Genomic DNA, 12,997 nt, shown 5'->3' on the forward strand with positions numbered 1-12,997 from the left:
AAGATATCTAGAATGCATGAGGTTGGAGAGGTCTCTTCTAGATGGTCCTTGGTCTGACCCAGCAAAGCAGTACTTCTGTTTTGAATAAATGAATCATTTCCCCGGGAGAACAGAATGTGTGGCAATTGACTCTACATTACTACATTGCTGAAGTAAGACTTGAGTTGGGATGCAGGTGGGAGCTGCCCTCAAAGCCCCAACATCCATTCAGGGGAATCCCAATGAAACAGTTCGTAGAGCTGATTAAAAAGCTCTATCAGCTACTCGTAAAAAGGCTTTTCGGGTAGCTTCAGGCTATTAAACTCAGAAGCTGTTACATTATTCCAGGTAAGAGGAATGTAATGGGCATAACATATTAATTCAAGCAAAGCTTTTGACCTAATCCCATGTGACTTCTTAAGTTCTTCAGGGGGAAACGTGAACTGGAACAACTTAGTGTTAGGAGTTGGATACACATGGTGATAGAAGAAAATTGAATTGAACTAGGAGACCAGTGACTATTCCTCTCCATCTCTTAGGCTTCTCATAATGCAGCACCTTTGGGCACCAACTTTTAATTTTTTAATGATGTTTCTGGCTTGTGTGTGTAGCGGGCTTACTTTTTGTCTTATTCGGTGGGGTATAGGTGATTTGGTTGTTGGGTTTTGGGGTGGGGATGTTTCTGAGCATTGCCAGCTTTTCTTTGATGGAATGGGTACTTTTGTTGCCTATGACAATACTTTAAAAGGTGCCTCTGGGCCCATAAACATTGGGACCTTTGTATAGACATAGGACTTCTTTACTTGGCCCTGTTCTCTGCCTTACTTCATGGCTCCTGATAATCCACCCCATGCCTTGCTTGCCCATGCTGCCAATCTTTTTCCTCAAAATCTCATTTTTCCTCTGAATGATTTATTCAGGTTTCACTGTTGGGTAGCATTTTTGGAGTAGTATTGTGCAGGAGCTATGTTCACCCTCTTACCACATCCTTGTTTTTATGTAATAGGTGTCCTAATCTTGACTGCTGCCAATAGCAAATGTACTAAAAAGCTTGACAGCATTATAGTTTGGAGGCTGGGGGAGCCCAAGCACATAATTAATGACATTGACACTCTCACCCCCCCCCCAAAAAAACCCCTTCCCTTTTTCTCACTGCTGATCCCAGCATAGCTCACTGATGATTGCCTGAGACAAAATCAGAATGCCCATCAGGCCATGTGCTTGCTTGTTCTTTTATATTGGAGATGGCTTGGTGTGACTGTCAGGCTAGATTCCAAGGATCTTCCACCTCAAATGATGAGAGCAGGATAATTGTTTCCCAGGCAGGAACAGATTGTTAGAACATGGCTATTCCCCCCAGGCAGCTTAGCCTCAATTCAACATTATGACTGCTTTGATGTGTATACTTATACAGCGAAGTTGGGGCTTTGATGCTACTAAACACTCCTCTAGACTTGACACCACTTTACTTGATAGGCTTTGAGGGGGGCATTGCAACACGTGCTGATGGGGAAAGGCTAAAGTACAGTTGTACTGTTGTGTGATGCAACCTGGCAGTTTGGCTTCTTGGAAAGAGCTTTGCTTCCAAAGAAATGGGAAGTGCCCAGATATCTGCAAATGCTGCCCTGTGGTTCTGTCAAGGGGAGCAAAAAGAAGCAAAAAGGCTCTGTGGTCTGTGATGGCTCCATGACCACATGAATAAATGGCTTTGCCTCATGCCCCCCACCCCCAGCATTTCACTAGATTCATCTCAGTTGAGGTTAAGATCAGTGATGTAAATGGATTCCTAAATTTGAAATTGGCTTAATTCCCAGGCTACGGGCTCCACTAGGAAACAATCAGTACAGAAATCTGCCCATTCTCTGCTCCTCCAACTTTGTAGAGCTTAATTTCCAAGAGGGAGTGTTACATGTTGAAGGAATACTTAAGCTCCATTGGCTTTTTCTCAGGCCATTGTGGTGAGAAGCCATTTAGTTCTGCTGTTTTATGCTGCTGCTGCTTTAGCAAAAAAAACTGTGTTGCATAACTTTACCTGCACTGATCAAGGCATGCTTCAGTGGAGTCTGAATCCTTGAAAGGCCACCTCTCTGCTAGGATACATTTATGAGCATGATGCTCAGCTCAGTCTCAACAGTTGCCTCTTCACCGCCCACCCACCACAAATAAAAGCACTAGGCACATGTTCCTAGCCCCAGGCTGTCCTTTTTTACATCAGGCCCCTGTGCCATTTTCTCGGGAAGGCCTCTGTTGCTCATGTACATGACAGAGGTTCTGGGTTTGGGAGAGTAGATCCTCCTGCTCCTGTTGCTCTCTTGGCTCTCCTCCCCTTCAGTTTCAGTGACAAGAAAGCCTGGTGATGTGGCTGGCTGCACAATTCAGCTCTGTGTACTGTACTGTCATTTGGATACTGAAAATAGAACAGGGAAGTCCCCATAGTTGCAAAGTGTCTGGATTGCCCCATGCTGCAGGGATGACCTGACACCCTGGCTTTCTCAGTCATGCCTGCAGTTTCTGGATGCAGATGAGGTGACAGCAACATAAAAACTCTGGTTCTGGCTGAGTCATACACAAGGGAGAATGCTCTTCCATTTGGCACATCTTAGCTGTTTGCCATTAACTGGTCTTGGTCTTGGAAGATAAATAATTTGTTCAAAGGCTGCTTTTCCTTGGCAAACGGTTAGCCCTTTTTGTGTGGGAGGGAGCAGTTCACATCCATGGGAATGTTTGAAAGATGTTCTCCACTTCAGTAGCTGGTCCTGAAATGAGATGGGAAGGGGGGCAGAATCCCTTGAGGTTAGCGTTGCAGTTCTGCCAGCGACAGAAGCCAGGAAACTAACTTCCTGAACTACTCTGCCCTTGTTGTTAAACTCTTCCCCCCCTCTTCTCTTTCCTCCTCCAGCTTCAAACTCTAATCCAGGAGGCAGACCCTGGTGCTGATTACCGCATTGACAGAGCATTGAACGAAGCCTGCGAATCAGTGATACAAACAGCCTGCAAGCACATCCGTGCTGGAGACCCCATGTAGGTGATGGAGATCCCCTGCTTTTGCTACAGTTTACTGCTGATTTAGCTTTGGCTGAAAGAAGCCTGTTAAACCTGGGGGAAGAGATGGACTCAAATTGTCTCTTACATAAAGAGAGACGTTGACTTGGGGTGGAAGGGTTTCTTGTAGGTATACAGGCAGACTTTTATTATGCAACAGCTTCTCGTCACCCTTACAAATGCAAGCTGTGGGAAAGTACAGGCCAAAGGTAGACCACTATGGAGAAGCACATGTGCTTTAAAGCATGCACTCACTCTTCTCCCTCTTTCTACAAATACCTCCTTCTCCTCCCACCAGTGAGAGGCTCGTTGTTGCAATGTCTGGTACGAAGGCTCCTGAAGATTGCATATATCGATATAACATGACTTTCTTTTCCCATAGGATTCTCTCTTGCCTTATGGAGCATTTGTATACAGAGAAGATGGTCGAAGATTGTGAGCACAGACTCCTGGAGCTCCAGTACTTCATCTCACGGGACTGGAAGTGAGTGCTGGGCATGGGAACTCTCATGGGCCCTGCAGTTCTGTTGCAGGACTTTTTAGCAGCAGCAGTTGGGACAAAAAGGTCTTGTACTGTGGGGCCATGGGTGGCTTTAATTCTCTGTTCACTAGCTAGAGGTTCAGAAAGAGTTCTTTTCATTCACAACCTGGAGAACTTGATGTTTATAAACAACCGTTATTTCCCAAATTTCTGTCAATGCCTGCTACAGGAGGGAGACAAATTAAAGTAGAGGTTCTGACCTTCAAGAGCTGCCTCATATTGAATGTGCACCACAGGATAATGCCCTCTCACCCCAAACTTCAGCCCCCGCCTAACTATGGAGGGTGTCTCAGTGTAAGAATTGTGTCAAAAGTAAAGTTTCATTTACTTATTTTTAGTAATAGTGTTTTATGAACTGTCAGTTGATTAAGAAAAAAAATGTGGTGATGTACAACACCATCAAGTTATAATTATGTTTAAACGTCATGCGATTATAGAAACATGAAATACAGAACAAATGGCTTAATACTAACTGGCATTCTCTAAACACACTTAAGGCCTTTCTGATTGCAGTAGGAACAGTGTTCCAAAGTACTGGTGCCACTATGCTTTTTAAAAGCTTTAGTTTGCATAGAAACCAAATGAAAGTATGATAACTGTTAGATAGTCAGGAGGGCTTCTCCAACTGATCACAGTTAACTGGCTGGTATATGAAGCATAGGGCCTGTTGCTCATGAGGACGTATTTCTTTCTACTGTAGGGTTTAAATCAGGCTTCCTCAACCTCTGCCCTCCAGATGTTTTTGGCCTACAACTCCCATGTTCCCTAGCTAGCAGGGCCAGTGGTCAGGGATGATGGGAATTGTAGTCTCAAAACATCTGGAGGGCTGAGGCTGAGGAAGCCTGGTTTAAATTGCTTTTGCTCCTTAAGAGCAAAATTCTTACGTATGTTCACATTCTTACGTGTACCAATGCACTTTAACATTTGCACCAAACTTTATAGCCCCAGTGGCTTACAGAAAATCTTCATAATCATATTAAAATCTCAAACTGCAAAACTGTTAAACAGTTGGAATTGGTTGCAGTAAAAAAATACAGATATTTCATTGGCGAGACTTTAAATATGTCTCAGTTTTATTACTCAGGTGACTTGCAACTTGTGTGCATTTAACTTGTGCAGTTGATGGCTGACCAGTTGAAATTGCACAAATTAAATGCATAGACATCTGAGAACTTAAATATTCTTTTTGTGCATTGTTTTGCCAGCACAAAAAGAGCTTTTAAGCTCTTAGACTTGCTTCCTGGGCTCTGGGAGGATCTTCAATGATCTCAGACAGTCCCAGGAGATCTTGTGGAAAACTCTTTGCCTTGCCTAGGGGCGGGGGTGTTATAAGACCCATTCAGCACAACATCTCCAGAAGGTAAGGATAGTCATGTGGGAGAGATTTAACTATACACGTTTTTGAGTATATGCACTGTCCCTGGAACATAATCCCTGTACAAGTTGCAAGTGGCTAAATGGAAATTGCACCTATTAAGAGGTGAAATGTTGTGTTGAACTGAAATGCTGTTAATCTTAGGTGGGTGAAGAAAGGGCATCTTAGAACCTCATGGTGGCTTCACTGATTCTTCTACTTTGACAGACTGGATCTTGTGCTCTACCGCAAGTGCCAGGGAGATGCATCCCGACTTTGCCATACACGCGGCTGGAATGAGACGAGTGAGATGATTCCTCCTGGGGCCATCTTCTCCTGCCTGTACAGACATGCCTATCGTACAGAGGAACAGGGGAGGAGGGTAGGCACCAGTCAGTTGCTTTAGCAGTCCTCCTTTATTGGAAAATGAATGTGATTTGGGGGCATGTGCTAGTTTATCTGTGGCTTCAAACTGAGGAGGTGATACTGGGGAAAAGCATGGAGGCAAGCCAACTATAGTTCACTCTACAGGTCACCTGGATGCTTTGTGACAACTAAGTAGGTATAACAAATCGAGACCCCTGTGCTTCCCTTTTAATCCTCCGAGATTGGGGGTTTAATGTTTGAGCCTCTGGAGACTCAAACAGGAGTGTAGGAATTGCCCTAAAGGCCTTTTGGAAGAACCCTGAGGGAACATTTTTGTAGCTAACATATGTGGTCTTGCCTCTGCTGTTTGTAGCTGAGGTCAGTGCTGAATCTCTCTATGTGAAGGGTGGGGAAACAAAATAGGTGGCTTGTTGCATGAATGGTTGGTGTAGTTGTGACCACCAAACAGATAATCGGTATCCTGTAGGTGGTAGAAACAACCCGAAAGCTCATACCAATAACAAACTTAGTTGGTCTCTAAGTTGCTACTGGAAGGATTTTTTAAATTTTGTTTCAACTATGGCAGACCAACACGGCTACCTACCTGTAACTGTAGGTGGTAATTAGAGTGTGGTTGGTGATGATCTGAGTTGCATAATCACGAATTCATGTGAGTGCAGTTTTTGCTGGGTTGAGTCATTTCAGACTTGGGGGCTGTGGGAAGAAAAAGAGAGTCCATGTGTGAATGCTTCCCCCATGTAAATTTCCTCCACAGGCAGAACTAGCATGTTGGGGGGAAATGGGGAGTTCTCAAACATCATCTCCCACCCACAGCCTGAAATAGTGAAGCCTTGCAAAAGGTGCACTGCATGACTTCCTGGCCTTGTATTCCAGCTCATAGGCTTAAGCTGGAGAGGAGAGGACAGTCCCTCTTCTTCTGCAGCCTAAGTGATACCCACATACCTTTTCCCCTTCCCACTTTCTGAAGGAAGAAGGTGGCTAGTTGCTGCTATGTGCCTGCTCAGGAAAGAACTGTTGAACAGACCTGGCAGCTGCTCAGTTGCTCCGCAAGTCATTATCCCTGTGGGGGAGAAAATGGAGTAGTGCCTTGCTCCTTTTTTTCTGCCTTCTTTTTCTGCCAACATGAATTATGGTGGGTCTCCATTTGCTGTGTCTAATTAGTTTTTTAGTTTTCAGTAGTAAAACCTGTGCAGGATGCCATGCACAGCTGCCTGTCCCTGGCACCGCTTTCAGAGTACCAAGAATTTTAAATCCCCAAAGAGTCCTTGCCATGCTCTAGCAGATCCTTCTGACTTCTGCTAGCCTGGAGATTTGAGGTTATCCCTACCAATCTAGCACTAGGCTTGTTTGTATTTTGTTGGCTTCTTCTCTTAAACAGCAAGTAAGCCCCTCCACATACATGATGCCACAGTATCTCGTTCATTTTTGACAACTTGTTTAGACTTGTCCTTCAATTAAACACCTGTCTGGATGTGGGGAATTGTCCATCTTAGCTGCAGGGAAGGTTAAAATATATATATGAAAGGGGGACCATGTGGGAGGCCTGCTCTGGGCCTATGTGGGAGGTGACCAAGAATAGCATAAAGAGAACTTTACTTTTACTAATGCTGGAAAGAGCACCTTCCTTCCCAGATCTGAGCAGTTGGGGTTGTTCATCTGGAATAAATTTGTACACTTGTTCTTGGCAGCTATCCCGGGAATGCAGGGCAGAAGTACAACGAATTCTACACCAGCGTGCCTTGGATGTAAAACTGGATCCAGCTCTCCAGGACAAGTGCATGATAGATCTGGGGAAGTGGTGCAGTGAGAAAACAGAGACTGGACAGGTATCTCAAAAATTTAAACCAATAATCTCATGTTGAAATTGTTGTATAAGATAGAAAGCAAAACACCTTCACTTTAAATGTCCTGGTTCTGCTTTTTCTCCATAAACATTTCTGAATTTTACAAAATTTTAATGTTCAAAAGTTTCTGTATTGCGTTTTGTGCTTCGATTTAGTTTAATTAGTGAAGGGAAGGCACTAAACCCATGTGTGCATCAGGAGGAAGCAAAGCATTGTTTGTCCCAATTTATCCAACCTAGAGCAAGAGTGGTGGCTTGCTGATCCCAGGGATTATGTTGCATTGCAGTGTCTCAAAACACCACTTTTAAAGTCCATAGTAGAAGTGTGGTGTTGGTTGGGGTGGAACAAAAGACATCCCAAAGACATAACAAGGTGCATTAGGGCGGCTTTCAAGGTATTAATGAGATGAACCCATTTGTTCTGTGTTAAGATTCTTTGTGCCCCCTTTAGGAACTTGAATGTCTCCAGGACCATCTGGATGACTTGGCGGCTGAATGCAGAGACATTGTTGGAAACCTTACAGAGCTGGAGTCCGAAGTAAGTAAGCTTTGTCTGGAAGGGAAAGCTCTAGTATTGTAGTTGTTAGACTTGCACCATGTGAATGGCTTGCTGATCTGTGGGTTGCCCTGCCAAGTATCTTCAAAAGGATTCCATTTCCATGTATTTGAGTCATCTAAGAAAGAAGGTAAAGTATCAGATCTTAATTGGTTGCCCAGATAAAGTAACTCAAGCCTGATATCATTAGAAAGAAGGCATAGTCATGTAAATGAGTGTGTCTCTCTCCTTCCTTCCTTCCTTCCTTCCTTCCTTCCTTCCTTCCTTCCTTCCTTCCTTCCTTCCTTCCTTCCTTCCTTCCTTCCTTCCTTCCTTCCTTCCTTCCTTCCTTCCTTCCTTCCTTCCTTCCTTCCTTTGGCTGTTGTGCCTTTCTATGGCAGGTATCATTTCCTTAAAACTGTGTTTTGGTCAACTCTAGTTAACCTTTATTTGGGGCAGCAAACTTTAAGGCAGCCTCCCCCATCCTGGGCCCCTCCAGATGCTTTGGGCTTCACCTCTCATCAACCCCAGCCAGCACAGCTGAAAACGCTGCTTTAAGCGATATTTTTTGCAATCTGTTCCTGCTCCCAGTGACTTCTTACAGTAGCTGTTCTTGTCAACAGAAGGCTTCTTAGCTTGTCTCTAGGGATGCTCACATCCCAGGAGACTTTCCCACTCTGGTGTACAAACATAACACGAGCAACAGTGTGAACTGTCAGAAAAACTGGGTGTCGCCTTGGGTGGACTTAATGCTTTCTCTCTCCCTCTTATAGGATATTCAGATAGAAGCCTTGATGATGCGAGCATGTGAGCCAATTATCCAGACCTTCTGCCATGTAAGTAACTCTTACTCATACTTGTCCTAATTTGGATAAGGATTGAGTGTGGAGTTCCTGCCCATTAGTATCAGTTGAGGTGATGAAGTAGTTCCCCCTTCATGTTAAGCATCCTGTACCTTGCTGGAATGTCTTGCATCCCTAATTCCCTGCTCAGAACTTAGTCTTAATTACAGTGCTGGTTTGGATACCCAAAAGTCATAGCAAGCAGGTGCAAGACTGTGCATGTGTGCTGTGATTCCATGGGTGCACAGAATGGGACAGTGGTAATTCAGTTTTCTAGCCTTTTTCTTCTTCCATTTTTTAAAAAGTAAATATCTGGTTTTGCTTGAAACTCTTTAGCTGATGCCTGCTGAAATAACGGGTGGGTGAATAGGATTTCCAGTAGTCAAGCGCAGGCCTTTTCATTGTTAATTTATTGATGCTCATCATGGACAAAATCAGAATAAATTTATACAGAATAGGAGCGAGTATGTAGAATTCATAGTCTTTGTATATCTCTGGCATACCAGCCCTAGTTAAATTGCAAAATGTGTTTATGGCATTTAATAGATTGTGTTGCATTTTTGGGTCCAGTGGGGGCATGTGCAGCCATAAAGCAACTTGAGAGCTCCAGGGCTAACCGGCCCCGACTAGTCTTTTTAACAATCAGGTTTCAAATGTAAGCCAGCAAGGTGTAATTACCTTCTCCAGCTTTAAATCATGGGTCCCGCTGCTTCTTCAACTGAGGCACAGAGACTTCCAGGGAGTTCGTTCCCGGCAGGTTGTCATTAGTCTGTCTGTCCCATCCCCCCCAATATCCCATTCAGGAAGTGGCAGACAACCAGATTGACTCAGGAGACCTCATGGAGTGCCTCATTCAGAACAAACACCAGAAGGAGATGAATGAAAAGTGTGCAATTGGAGTCACGCACTTCCAGCTGGTGAGTGTGGCTGGTCCTTCAGCATCCCCTAGTTTGACTGAGTCTGGGAGCCAGGCAGCCATTATCCCCTTTTGCCCTGGAAGGCCAAAGGCATTTTCCTGTCTGCTGGAATTTGAACTGTTATGGCATAGTCCCCTTTTCAGTGCTGCCTTGGCTTATTTGCCACAAATGAGCTTCTGAATATTGACTACTTTGTGCTTTTAACCACGTTCCTTTCAAATCTGCCATTCTCATTTTACATGGCTTGCAGTTGGAGGAAGGCAGTGCATGTGGTTGGACCCCTGGTGATTTGGATGGGCATTGCATTCAACCTTAGCCTCACTAGAAGGGATAACTTGAACTGAAGCTCAAAGGTGGCAAGGCAAGAAGCAGGGCAGAGAGATGCCATTGACTGGGGCTGCAGTAGCAGATATTCTGTGAAAGGCTTCCTGACTGTGCCTGACCTTGAGAGGAGCCTGTTCACTTTTCTTTCTTTAGGTTCAGATGAAAGATTTCAGATTCTCCTACAAATTCAAAATGGCCTGCAAAGAGGATGTCCTGAAGCTGTGCCCCAACATCAAGAAAAAGTATGTGTGTGTGTCAGAAATTTGGCCTCATGGCTTTTAAATGCTAGAGAAACTTTTGTTCTTAATCAGAAAGTGGGTGTGATACCCAAGAGTTTTACACCAAGATAGCCTGGAGTTATAACACTTCTGTCCTCTTCAGGGTGGATGTGGTGATCTGTCTGAGCACAATTGTACGCAACGACACACTGAGAGATGCAAAGGAGCACCAGGTCTCTATGAAGTGCCGCAAGCAGCTACGTGTTGAGGAGCTGGAAATGGTAAAAATTGCCCTCTTGTTATTCTGAGGCTTTGCAACAGCTTCTGTGGAGGGTTGCATCAGCTTGCACTACCCTGAAAATATTTGGCTGCCCCTCAGTGCTAGTTTCCTTCTCTCTAATTACCATTTCTTATATTCTAAATCGGGCTTATAGCAGGCTTCTTTGCAAATGTTGGCTTTCCCTGGCACCTTGCCACAAGAAGGCAGTTTTTGCTGAGCCCAAAGCCCAGCCCCAGCTGTTGGGATTTAAGGGTCTTGTTCAGCCAGCTCCTGTGGACCAATAGAACTGCAAGCACCTTCGTGTGTGTGTGTGTGTGTGTGTGTGTGTGTGTGTGTGTGTTAAGGGATTTTTTCCTGGGCAGCCAAACTGAAGACTGCATTGCACAAGCGTGTTATATTTTGATTCACAGCTGTGGCCTCAAATAGCTGAAAGGCTGCCTCTTCCCTGTCAACCTTCTAGGGCAGCTTTTCTCAACCCTGGGTCTTCAGATGTTCTTGGACTACAATTCTCACCATCCCTGACCACTGGTCATGCTGCCTAGGAGTGATGGGAGTTGTGGTCCAACAAAATCTAGGGACCCAAGGTTGAGAAAATCTGTTCTAGGCTGTTAAGACCTGTAGAGGGCAGCCTGGGAGAGGGTTTTCTCTGTGATAGCCCCTAGATTGCGGAAGTCCCTCCCTATAGAGGGGTATCTCTAGCATCTTCATCGTATAGCTGAAGACACACCTCTTTCATCCTGGCCTTTGAGCATTAAAGTATTTGTTTTGTGGGGCCTCTTTTGCTGAATTTAAAGTGTTCTGTTCCACTTGGAAAGGTTTTGCTTGCTTTATAATTGTAACAGCTTTATAAATTTATATTATTGTTGTGATCCACTGTGCAGCATGAGGGTGAAGAAGAATGAGTAAAGAGATCCTATTAAATAAATAAATAAATAAATAAATAAATAAATAAATAAATAAATAACCTCAAGAGCAGGGGTCCCCAGACTACGGCCCCCGGGCCGGATGCGGCACAATTGGCCTCCCAATCCGGCCCGCGACGACCCCCGCTGCCGCCGCCTGCTCTTACGGCGTGCGGCGCGGCGGCGATCTTCAAAATCGGCAAAAAATCGCCGAAAATCCTTTGTGCGCATGCGTATGGGCCTCTCCCGACCCAGAAGAGGTCATTTCCGATGCACTTCCGGGTCGGGGGAGGCCCATACGCATGCGCACAAGCGATTTTCGGCAATTTTCCCCCAACCGTGTGCGTGTGCGCATGCGCACGGGCGTGCACTCCCCCGCCCTCCGGCCCACTGCACGGTCGGCGCGGCGGGCACCGGCCCGAAGCCCGGTAAGTCTGGGGACCCCTGCTCAAGAGTGCTGATGGTTGCCTGCAGAAAGCTTTCTAGTTAAAAGATAAACACTTTGTTCTCTCATGGGCTTTTTAATTTTTTTAATTGGATTTGTTTGCTTTGGATGTTCAAGCTTTCCACCTCCCTTTTGAGTCTGAATCCTTTTTCAATGTGATTCATCTTGCAGACTGAGGATATCCGCCTGGAACCAGACCTTCATGAGGCCTGCAAATCGGACATCAAGGACTACTGCCAGAACGTCCCCTATGGCAATGCTCAGGTGATCTGCCTTTTCAGCTCTCTCTCTCTCTCTCTGCCTAGCAAGAGAGGATTTGACCGGAATACATTCTGCATCAAAGCCCATTTCAGTCTGCTTTGATTTACAGACCTTTTGCTTGTACTCTGACTCACAGCAAAGTCCACTGGATGGACTGATCAACTTGCTAAGCACAACTGGCAAGTGTTTCTCCAGCACAACAGAGCATTTCTCCTTGGGTTCAGTTTTCCTCTAGTTCTTCCTTAGTCAGTGGCTACAAAATATCCCACCCTTCCAAAGGAGCCCGGTTGACATTGAAACTACCAGGTTGACTGTTGAAGAAAGAGCTTTTACTCACTGAGTTGAACTTTCAGCTGCTAAACCTTTTTTTTCTAGGCTAAGTGAACACAGTGACTTCCATCTTATGAGTTGGCTTTTAATGTAATTTCTTTTGGTACTTCTTCTTTCTTTCTTTTTAAAATAATTTTTATTATTCTCTTTTGGTACTTCTAAGCCCTCCTCAATTTAGCATCCTCCTTAGAATACTTCACCCAAAATGTGTTGTGGGCAAGACCTCCTCAGTGCCATTATTGCTCCTGTTTTAGATGAGGTGCTGCTTAAAATAATGCAGGGTTTTTGGCTGTTTTGTTCCACAGCCTTTTGCTTTGTTATTTTAAAGCCATTGAGTCATTTACTTACTCCCAGATTAGCAATGCTGCCATCTAGTGTCCAGTTACCCTTGAGATGTTCTATTTATTTAACTGCAGATTATTGAGTGTCTTAAGGAAAACAAAAAGCAACTGAGCACTCGCTGCCATCAGAAAGTCTTCAAACTCCAGGAGACTGAGATGATGGATCCAGAACTGGATTATACTCTCATGCGTGTTTGCAAACAAATGATCAAGGTAAGGAGAGGCTTAGAATTGGGCTACATCATGTTGCTTTCAGTGTAACATTTTCCCTCCATGCAAGAGTACATGTAGCTGACATTACCTTGAAATAGGAATCCACATGGATTTTTGTAGGAAGATTTTTGGACATTTAAACTGGGTTTCTGCCTGCTGCTGCTCATGAAGACTACTCAGTTTGGTTGATTCCCATATTTATTTGTCTGCAAAGGCAAAATCTTGCATTGGAAATTGGCCCAT

General features: G+C 44.6%; 1 protein-coding gene across 2 annotated transcripts in view; it reads left to right on the forward strand.

Annotated features, from left to right (window-relative positions):
- Positions 1-12,997, forward strand: part of GLG1 (golgi glycoprotein 1) — a 62,348-nt gene that overhangs the window by 36,045 nt on the left and 13,306 nt on the right. For both annotated transcript variants that reach the window (XM_035117233.2, XM_035117234.2), the window contains exons 9-19: positions 2,879-3,000; positions 3,404-3,505; positions 5,145-5,298; positions 6,992-7,129; positions 7,598-7,684; positions 8,455-8,517; positions 9,327-9,440; positions 9,918-10,006; positions 10,146-10,263; positions 11,781-11,873; positions 12,617-12,754. In XM_035117233.2, the coding sequence (XP_034973124.1) occupies positions 2,879-3,000; positions 3,404-3,505; positions 5,145-5,298; positions 6,992-7,129; positions 7,598-7,684; positions 8,455-8,517; positions 9,327-9,440; positions 9,918-10,006; positions 10,146-10,263; positions 11,781-11,873; positions 12,617-12,754 (1,218 nt within the window). The remainder of the gene's footprint in view (positions 1-2,878; positions 3,001-3,403; positions 3,506-5,144; positions 5,299-6,991; positions 7,130-7,597; positions 7,685-8,454; positions 8,518-9,326; positions 9,441-9,917; positions 10,007-10,145; positions 10,264-11,780; positions 11,874-12,616; positions 12,755-12,997) is intronic.

Source organism: Zootoca vivipara, chromosome 6 (assembly GCF_963506605.1).
Source record: "Zootoca vivipara chromosome 6, rZooViv1.1, whole genome shotgun sequence".
Lineage (NCBI taxonomy): Eukaryota > Metazoa > Chordata > Lepidosauria > Squamata > Lacertidae > Zootoca > Zootoca vivipara.